The 11,116-nt window shown below is 35.8% G+C and overlaps 1 protein-coding gene across 1 annotated transcript in view; it reads right to left on the minus strand.

Moving 5' to 3' along the window:
* fz4 (frizzled 4) overlaps positions 1–10,893 on the minus strand; it is a 174,668-nt gene extending 163,775 nt beyond the window's left edge. Inside the window, exon 1 of the mRNA XM_085952325.1 lies at positions 9,777–10,893. Within this exon, the coding sequence (XP_085808451.1) occupies positions 9,777–10,723 (947 nt within the window). The 5' untranslated portion in view covers positions 10,724–10,893. The remainder of the gene's footprint in view (positions 1–9,776) is intronic.
* Between the last annotated feature and the right edge of the window lie 223 nt (positions 10,894–11,116).

Consider the following 11,116-nt stretch of genomic DNA (forward strand, 5'->3'; position numbering starts at 1 on the left):
TACCCTTCGCCACTGGTATATAATTATAATATTATTATGCATGTATATTATTTGAGTGCTAGTTAGTAAAAACAGGTTCATAATAAAATAACACAAAATACACAGTGCTCAGTTATAAAATTTAAAATAAGAGACTTATAAAACATTATTATCCGAATGAGATTATTTTCATTGCCATTTCACACGCACGGCTAAAGTACGGATTGTCATAAACTCATAAATGTGGCTGCACTTCAGCAGGAAAATGCATTTTTTATATTTATTTTTATAAAGTGCATGGTGCAGTCTGAAAATTCTCGTTCCTTATCTCGACGGACGTGTAATAGTCCACCTCATCAGCAATACAACCGTTCACTTTGTGATACCAACAATAAACCTATATACTTATTATATAGTGCAGTGGTGGCGCACCTATGGAACGCGAATGTTTTATTTTGAAGAAAAAAAAATACCGATAATAATAATAATAATAAATGACAGATCGCATTGTATATACATAGCAGGCAAATACTCTCTAAGAATAAGCATTCGGTTTAATGTAAATAAATAATTGCATGTGTCGGTCCTTAGGCTTTATGCGCCACATATAATATTATCGCACTAACCTCGTCAGGCGGCGGGGGAAGCCGCGTCGCAAACCTCTGATTTTGATCGATTTACAATGCTTGAGACTACTGTAGCGAGACAATGCCTCATCTAATCGGAGCAATTTTAGTGTCAATTTATGCGTAAAGAACCAAACTAAGTAATACAGTAACATCATCATTTTTAATAGGATTCTTAAATCATTTTTTCCTATGAAAAACTGCTCGACACGCCAGACAGTCGAAAAATAATATTTGGGAAATTTTGGCACGCGTACGTAAAAAGGTTCGCCAACCCTGAATAGTGTTTCTATACAGAAGTACTACTGAATAATTTGTCAGTGACTTTAAGATACATAATTCCAGAAATCGACAATGCTTAACACGTCATGGGATCTAGGACGATTTGGCACCGGGACAACTGGACGCCACGGAATTCGAAAATAAATAGACGTTAGGTACCTACTTATAGGTAATTTAAAAAATATATTTGATATTATTTATATTTAAATTTAAATGATTATATTATGATTTAATAGTTGGTGAGAATGTAAATATGAAGACGTAAATAATGATTTAATCGTGCATAGGGAATCCAATCCCGAGCCAAAATTCTGATCCCGGGATTTCGGGATTACAATTTGACAATCCCGGGATCCCGGGACTAGTCCCGGGATTGGCATTTTTTCCATTGTTAATATAAAAAATTTACATTTACAAATAACATTGATAAAATCGGTCAAAAATAAATCTAATATAATTTATACTATTTAAGACATTTATTGTTAATATTGTATACGTTCAATCTTGGAAATACACAAATTTAATGGAGTAAATAATATTGTAATAAAAATAATAATGTGAATTTAATAGGAGATTGCTGTTTCTGATAGTAAAGACTTAAAGAATGGATTAGCGAGATTTAAAATAGTAAAGCAAATAATCATGGCGTACTTATGGCCTTTCCGCTTCATAAATCTAATTAGTCAGCCAAATATGAAACTGCCGTAAAACGTATGATATCATGGTGGAATTGCTTTGTTAAAAGTGCGAAGCATTGTTTTTTTCCAATCTTTCCATTTTTAATAATTCATGTGAAAAAATAAAATGAATCGAAAACCTACACATGGGTATAAATCAAACTTCATTCAAACTCAGTTTATTTCTAATGTAGTTATTTTTTATTAAAAGTATTTTTTCTGTCGCTTTTATTTTATTTTCTATAAAAATTGATAAAAAAATCAATCCCGAAATCCCGGGATTATGTTTATCAATCCCGGGATACATAGGTATCGAAAATAGCTCGGGATCCCGGGATTGGAATCCCTAATCGTGCATATGTTTAAGTTCAAACGAAAAAAGAGTTTTTTATTTTATATAAAGCCTTGGGCATGGTAATTCTCAATCCGTAATAAAGAATACGTTATGTTAAGAGTAAAATGAATTAAAACTACTAAGTAGTAGATAGAAACTGATTAAAATACCTCGTCTACGTTCTGTATACGTGTCTACGATAGTGCGGCGTCCAATTGTCCGGAGTCCAGTCGTCCCATTCCCACGTCATGCTACATAGTATTATTGTATAAACGAAACGTCCTACAACCATGCTGATGGCATGATAAAAGTTACTGCTTTTCAATCGATCTATGCTCCAGACTTGTTACCAACGCATTAATTTAATAATAGCTACGCAAATACAAAATAAACATAATATATGTATTTTTCATTTCAATACTCTTGGCAAAATGTTATTTTCTTAATTATTCCCATTTTCATAATATGTTATGATTACGTTACCTTCTTCTGCCTTGTAGCGAAAATTAACATAAAACAAGTAGGTATTTTAGGTAGCTATTTAATCGGGAATCATTTTATTCAAAGTGAAGACCGAAGCACATCTCATTGGATGTACGCTTAAATTAAGTACATATTTAAAATTATAAAGGAAACACTCTAGAGTCTAGAAGCCAGATATGTACTTCGTTATTTGTGGTGAAACAAAATGATCTATATACAATTGTTATTGTATGTAGGCATGTTGATAGGTAACAAAGTACGAGGGTGGGTCAATAATTCCTTAGAAAAAAGCATTAAAACAGGTTTTATTTTTGTATTTTTTTTTATTTCTCAACATAATTTCCTTGGAGCTCAATACACTTGGTTAGACGTTTCTCAATTTTTTTTAAACCGTCAGAAAAATAAGTTTTCGGAAGGTCCTCAAAATAAGCATTTGTCCGATCGATGACTTCTTCATTTGAAAAAAAACGTTGTCCACTTAGCCATTTTTTTAAGTTTGGGAAAAGGAAAAAGTCACTGGGGGCTAAATCTGGCGAATACGGTGGGTGGTCGACCAATTCGAACTTCAATTCTTCAATTTTAGCCATTGATCGTAAACATGTGTGAACACGGGCATTGTCCTGATGAAAGAGGATTTTTTTCCTGTTTAAATGAGGCCGTTTTTCTTCAATTTTGTTTTTTAGCTGGTCCAATAAAGATGCATAATAATCCCCTGTTATTGTTTTTCCTTTTTCCAAATAGTCAACGAAAATAATTTCACGTGCATCCCAAAATACAGTAGCCATAACCTTACCAGCTGATTTTACGGTTTTCGCCTTCTTTGGACATGGTTCGCCTTTCGCAATCCACTGCTTTGACTGTTCTTTCGTCTCGGGAGTATAGTGGTGTATCCATGTTTAATCTACAGTCACAAAGCGACGAAAAAATTCATCCGGATTGCGTTGCATGAGCGACAACAGGGCTTTAGAGGCCACCACCCTACTGCGTTTATTGTCGACTGTGAGCAAACGCGGCACCCATCTTGCAGAAATATTTTTCATGCCCAATTTGTCATGTAAAATAGAAATGACGCTACCTTTTGAGATCCCTGTAACCTCAATTATCTCACTCAACTTTAATCTTCGGTCACTTAACACCATATCGTGGATTTTATTGATCATTTCTGGTGTAGTCACCTCTACAGGACGTCCTGAGCGTGGTTCATCCTTTGTTGATGTACGACCACGTTGAAATTCATTTAACCAGTTATAAATAGTTGCAAATGAAGGAGCAGATATGCCGTGAACTAAATCCAACTCATTTTTTATTTCCTTTGCTGTTAACCCTTTTATATTAAAATGTTTAATAACAACTCTAAACTCAATTTTCTCCATTTTCCATTTTCCACAAGCAAAATTTTTTTTTAAATGTACGAGAAACACACAACAACCCGACCAATCTGATTGAAACTTCGCAGCATACTAAATCGGTAGTGCCGCTGCATGAAAACAAACCGCTTGCAGTACTAGTCGCGCCACCTGTCGGCTTTTCTAAGGACTTATTGACCCACCCTCGTACCTAGTAGTTTTCTTCAATGCCTACCTGTGATTAATCGATATGAGTCGATTAGTAAGTAGTATTTTTCTCAATAAGTCTATATACGAATCGACCCGCACTAGCATGGTAAAATCCTCATGAAAGTGTGCACTCTAGTTTTGTTAGACACCACACAAAGCTTAAAAATTATTATAAAAAAGCTAGAACATTACAAAAGATTAGCTTAAAAATTAGAATGCTGTGTCTTATATTATCTTACCTATAAAACAAAATGTTACATACAATATTTTTAAGTGATGACCAAAGCATTAATTTGTAGTTGTATGATATAGGTGCCTAATTATTAGTTGTGAAACTACTACTATGTAAATTCGGTATTAGTCGGTTATGAGGAATACAGCGGCAAACACATTTTGAAAATAGCGGATATAGTGAATTATTTGTTAGATTGGGTTAGTTTAGGTTAGGTTTTCATTCTTGAATTCATGAATTTTGGCAAAATCGGCTATGGAAATTAGCGCTGTTCCCGCCTGGCTTCCCCATAACCGACTTGTACCGTAAATTCTTCTTCAATCTTTGATAATGTGAAAACAACGTTGATAATAATGACTTGGTTTTTAAAATGATTTTTTCTAAATATATATCCACCAGTATAATTTGTTCCCTGAGTGAGGGCTCCACATCCTAACACATGACATATCATTCAATACTTTTATTCCGTGATAAGCTTAGTTCTAAATTCGAGCACCGGCCGATTTATAATGGTATATCTAATCCTAACTAAATTTCTTTCCCTGTCTTGCATATTTTTGTGAATGACATATTTAATATTGTACGCGCGGTAAATTTTCCATTCTATGTTATAATCACAAAGTGTACAATTTCGTCAATACCAAGAGCTTAGCGAGGTGGTCTGAAAGTGCACGATGCAGTCTGATCTGGCTAGTCCCTTATCGCGGCGGAGGTGTAACAAATCCAAAGTGCTTGAAATATGGCCGCATTTCTTTTGAGCAAACATCCCTAACGACGGCAAAAAAATAATGGAGCGAATTCCACGAAACATGTGTTCTGTCGACTGCCAGAGGATCGCGTTGCCTTCACTTCAGATTGCGACCGGCGCGGAAGTATTTTTGTTATTATTTATTTAAATTTAGCCCCATGCATGTGTTTTCAGTTTGTATTTCAATTACTTTTAATTGACCCAGCCGGCGGAAATGCCGACACTTATACTTAATTTAATCAGCAAAGTATTGACAATTATTTTTAAATAAATGGAGATGGCACATTGTAGTTTACTCTCGTGTACCTAGGTAATAAACTAATAAAATAAAATAAATCCGCCTTCTTTGTACGTTATGACTAAATTAATATATGGCTATGACATTTTATATTTTACAACCATTTGGCAACATTAATAAATATAATTAAATATGTTTCCGTCTGAGAAATTTGGTACATACCACAAGGTCGGTACACAAGTTTGGTAAATTGACATATTCACTACAAAGTACCAACTTTGTATACCTACATAAACTGAATAATAAAAAAAAACCATGTACCTATGTAGGTACCTAGTAATTTAACGTCAAGGCGTAGAACATAATATCGATAAGATAGAAATTCAAAACCCAGTCGCCATAGACCAGAGGCCGGTACCGTGACCAGAATCCATAGGTACCTATTTATGAAATGACAGGTGAAACGGAGTATTTTAAATAAACTTGTCCTAAGTATAATAGGTATACCTAGTATGTCACAATTATATACGTCGGTCCTTTTCTAACGCATGTTACAGTATTCAATAGACCAATACGTTGAAGCCAGATTTGGTTTCACTTAATGACAGTCAATCCATAAAACGCAAGAAATACAAAATCCGCCTAATGTTATCAAATATTACCATTATTGAATATTCGTTTCGTTTACGTGATAAACTGCAATGCACACAGACGTTGACGTTAATATTGAAAATAACGTCATTATATTCTTTAATTCCTGTTTAAGTTTGTCCCATAATAGGTACTTATGTCTCAACAATTGAAAAATTTACATTCTTACAGCCACACCCAGGAGCTAACCCAGTACCATTACTGTCTTAATAAGACAAGTAGTCCGAGTTAGAAATATTTAGGGACCGTTTGGAAGTTACGCACTGAAGATATGAATGAAGGTGTCCACACTCTCCATGTAAATGTTAATAATTAATGTGTCCTCTATCAATCAATTTGTACGACTATATTATATTGTATATGCATACACCATACCTAACGGGGGCATCTACTAATTTTTAGGTAAGTAATAGTACTTATGTGTATTCAAGAAAATGCATGTTTCTTCACATTTTTTATTTATTAATGATAAGAACAGCAATGACCACGTGAAAATACATAACCTGTGTGGTTCTTATATATTTCTGAAGAACAAAGTAGGTACATATTATATTTGGTTTTGTTTTTTAATAAGAATGAAATTCTTGGCAGGACTCTGGTAATTAACATTGCTTTAAGAAATTATTTAAATCCACACCGAATGTATTATTTACCTTAGACGGGTGACTGAATAAACCTCATAAACATGGCAAGTATTTTTGTATGTAAATATTTGAACATTACTATGATGACATAGCCTGCATAGCCGTCATGAGACTGGTAATATAAAGTTAGTGATAAACAAGAAAAGAGGCATTATTTGATATACCTACACACTTCTGATTAAATGTGTAAGATTGGTCGGTTTAGTTAGTGTGTTATCCGACGATGGGTTACCTTAGGTTTGACAGTGTTATAAATGTTGTTGACAAAATTATACTTTAGACGCGGCTCTATAAAACCGTCATATGCACAGTCGTTGCATACGGGTGCGAGTCATGGACGCTAAATGTGAAAGCAGCTGAAACGGTGGATTGCTTTGAGAGAAAGATCCTTAGGCGGATATACGGACCCATGAATGATGGTGGGGAGTGGAGAATTGGGTACAACACGGAACTATACCGCTTATACCAAGATTCAAAACTCTCCAACTTCATAAAACTCCAGAGGCTAAACTGGGCAGGCCATGTCCAGCGCATGCCTGAGTCACGGATACCGAAGATACGCACACGATGGGGTGACAACATTACAAAAGATGCCAACCAGCTGCTAAAAATCATGAACTGGAAAATACGTGCGGAGGACCGTTCCGAATGGAGGACGGCGGTGGAAGAGGCCAGGGCTCGACTTGAGCTGTAGCGCCATCGAAGAAGAAGAAGAAATTATACTTTGGTATCATATTCATGTAAGAAAATAAGCGGTACAGGTCGGTTTACACTTTACTTGCAGGAAGCCTGGCGGAAACCGCACTAATTTTGATAGCCGATTTTGGCAAAATTTATCAAATCAAGAAAACCTAACCTAACATAACAAATAATCCAGTATATCGGCTATTTTCAACATTTCGTCAGGTGAATGCAGAACTATTTTAACTCATATTTGAAATATTACACCCTAATTCAAATATTTAATATTATAATCATTATTTTAGTAGGACTAAATTGATGAAAATAATGAAGCATAAATGCGTCTATATTAATCTGAGGTCTATACATAGATTTAATGGTCTATATAAATAATAAATAACTTCAATTCAAAGAACACTTCTTTAAAATAAATATTTCAAATGTGAATTAGAATAGTTATTCAGCTGACAATTTGTTTGTCGCTGTCGCTGGCTTCCTGAAAACTGTAAACCGACAAGAACCAAATAAGCTAGTTTTGGCGGTAAAACCGCTAGATTTTTTCAAAATTAAAAAAGTAGGTAAGCAATAGGGACATTGTTTTCATTAAAAAAGATGAAAGTAGAATAAAATTTATTTATTTGCTGGTAATGCCAGGCTAGTTCATACGAAAAATAGTCTAGGTAGGTATGTCATTTACTTAATTTAATCTATATACGAAATATTTGGTAATCAAACAAATCAGGTGTACCAATTATTGGTGTAATAATATTCTACACTTTTTTATGAGAAATTTTAAGCTGTCCGCGAGCTAGGTGTCTTCTTCAAAAATGCCATGATTTGGAATGAAAAACGCAAAGTTGGCAACGCTGAACAAATTAAATTATTGAAAAATAAGATACACGATACTCTGTACTCAACAAAACAAGACGAAGTTACTGGATGCAGGATATCGGATGAAATAAATTATGTATTTAATTTCTGGAAAGGAAGGCTACCGATTTGGACAATGATTATGGAATAACAATAGGGAGTTGTAAATTTAACAGGATTTCTGAACGTTTCTCAGCATATAATTTACGACCGAGAGATTTATGACCGACACTTAAATGGAAGAAGGTAAAGTAGAGGACGAATAGCACAAGAAAAGATATCTCATCTCTTTTCTCTCACTCATGTTATTGTTATTATATGCCCACAAAATGTGACTTTTCCAAGCGCAGTTTTTGGGAGACAATGAAACGGTACCCATCAGCCATTGTTTGCATTTTTAGAAATTCTAAGGAGACTCGGGGGGTACATTGATTTGCAGATAGAGGTTGCTTTGTTTGCTCGAAAATCAAAAATCTACGAAAATTGTCCGTCTCAAAACCGCTTTGTAATTTTAACAACGATTTTCTAGGACTTTTAAAGATTGAAATAATTTTTGACGGACACATGAAATTTCTTGTAAACGTACCTATGTCCTATAATATGTATTTACAATTTACATTGCGTATACGTTACGTTCTAACACTGCCAGCCATTTAAAACTACTTATAAAATATTTTCTACGAATGGATAATTCATAATCACAACAATGAGACCCATAATAAATAAAAATCACTTATTCATCAGACTATAAAATTTAACAATGTCGGTTGATCTTCATCGCTATGCAATCAGCTAGTTACAAGTGGAAGTACACCGATAGTGATAAAACTGATAACAGTGATAACAACGCCTGCGTATATTTATACAGAGGGCGAAAAGTAAGTCATTTTTACAAGTTACAGTTATTGTAAATAAGTAAGTATCTAAATACGAACAGGAATTATTCAATTCTTTGACATATTAATTACTTGTGTAGGTGGGTAGGTATTTAACGAATTGTCGTTTTATTATTAGTTGTAAAGCACAGTCCAGATTAATTTGTTCCGTGGTCAAGTCAGGCAAAGTTTTTAGTTTTATTCGTAATAATTGGTTGGTAGCAAGGTTACTTTGTAATAGTTTGTATATATTTATTATCTACAACACCCTACACAGTGAGCATATTATTACATTCTTCGTGTAATTTATTTTATTGACATCTCTCATGATCTCTCAAGGGGCCCAAACTAACAAATAATCCAGTATATCGGGTATTTTCAAAATGTGTTTTCCGCTGTATTCCTCATAACCGAACTGTACCATTGATTCTTTATGGATTTTTTTGGGAGGGAAAATCTTTTTGGATGAGCTAAATAAACATTAAATTTTCAACCTGATTGTGGAGGGGAATTTTTAATTTTGGGCGGAAAAGCTGTTTGTACTTTGGATTTATGTTTTTACGGTGTTCTCTGTTTCCGCCAAGGAAAAATGGTCACTTTAGCCATACCGGATACCTGGTCATAATTTCGACATTTTATTAGTGATTATCGACATAATCGTTTCATCGCAGTATGTAATAAATGGCCTACCAACTTAATTAATTAGATTTACTAACTGGGGAATTTCTCGATTGATTAAGATAATGAGGTAGATAAATAGGTGTTTCTTATTGGCGGATAATGATACGATTGATAAAGTAATAATTGGATCTAGATTGCTTATAAAACAGTCGTAATCTGAAATATTTTATATAATGAAGTGTTAAGTAAGTATATTTACAATATAAAAAAAAATCTTACCAAACAGAAGCGGCCATTCCAAAGTAATACAGCAACAGGAAAACTACAGCGCAGTTGGGGTTCGCCAGCCCGTCCAAGGAGAGGATTGTTCCTGTGGGACTTTGAGCATCGTGGCTGCAGGCGACGGCGGCGTGACCTGCTGCTCCTCGAACACCCCAGCCCACCGCCGTCAGATTGTGACACAGAGCCATAAACACCAGCGGCCTCTCAGGATATCTAAACGTCTTCTGCCCTGCGCCAGCGCCCACCAAGAATGTCAGTACAGCCATCAAAGTCGACAGAAAACACAGGGCGGCCCATATAGATAGCCAAACCTCAGCTAGATTCTTATCCGAAGAGTCATAGAGGATTTCAGCATCACAAAACTGAGCACAGCGTCCTGATCTATTCAAATATACGTAACTTGTAGATTTCGAGTACTTTTGACAGGCCAGATTGGAAGCTCCGAAAGCTGGATTTAAAGTCACGGGTATCGTCGAAGGCGGGAGAACGTTGGAGGATGACATCTCCCCCGGTCCCTCCATACACATGTGTTCGTGATTGTTTTCGGCAGGAAAGCGTGAACAGTTGAATTCGACAGGCCACGGGAAACCGAAACCTTCGAGAACCGGGAAACACCGTGCGTATACGCTCTCGCAAAGACCTCTGCAGGGACCGATAGGAAGGGCCACTTTGTCTGTACACATCGGCACGTAAACGGAGCACAGAAACAGATGAAGTTGGGACGAGCAGCCGTACTGCAGCAGCGGACTGAAGGTCTGCATCGTCACGTCGGCGTCCGCCTGCATCGTGTGGCGAGCCAGGTTCGGCATCCCCGTCACGTTATACCCGATATTTTTGCACATTTCCACCCGTATTGGTTCGCAGGTCCTCGGGGAGGCATCGCCGAAACAAGATACGCACACAATTAACCCGATAAAAATTATCATTTCTTCTTTGAAACCCATTTTACCGACGAGTATAATCAATATAATTTGGATAACACGGACAATCAAAACAGTTGTATGAGTTTAATCATTTTTCAACTATCACAACAGTTTATACGCAAGTGTCAACTGTCAAAGTTTTTAAAAACAACCGCGTACAATCCTCCCGCGCAAGAGACTCTTCGAAAACTAAAATTTACATTTTGAATTTCGTTCATCATGCCGATTGCCGCGTGCTTCAATACGGGGATTAGCATTCGGGTGAGATCGGAATTTAAACAAGGTGGCGGAAATTACCGAAGCTGCGGTATGTGTCGACATGGGTATAAAAAAGCTTCTGGCATGCGGAATTGATGAGGCAGAAAGAGATGGGGCTACATAACTGAGCTCGTTATGATCGGGTCGGAGTTTTTG

This window comes from Rhyacophila brunnea, unplaced genomic scaffold (assembly GCF_057557595.1).
Source record: "Rhyacophila brunnea isolate RB1 unplaced genomic scaffold, BYU_Rbru_1.0 scaffold_3, whole genome shotgun sequence".
Lineage (NCBI taxonomy): Eukaryota > Metazoa > Arthropoda > Insecta > Trichoptera > Rhyacophilidae > Rhyacophila > Rhyacophila brunnea.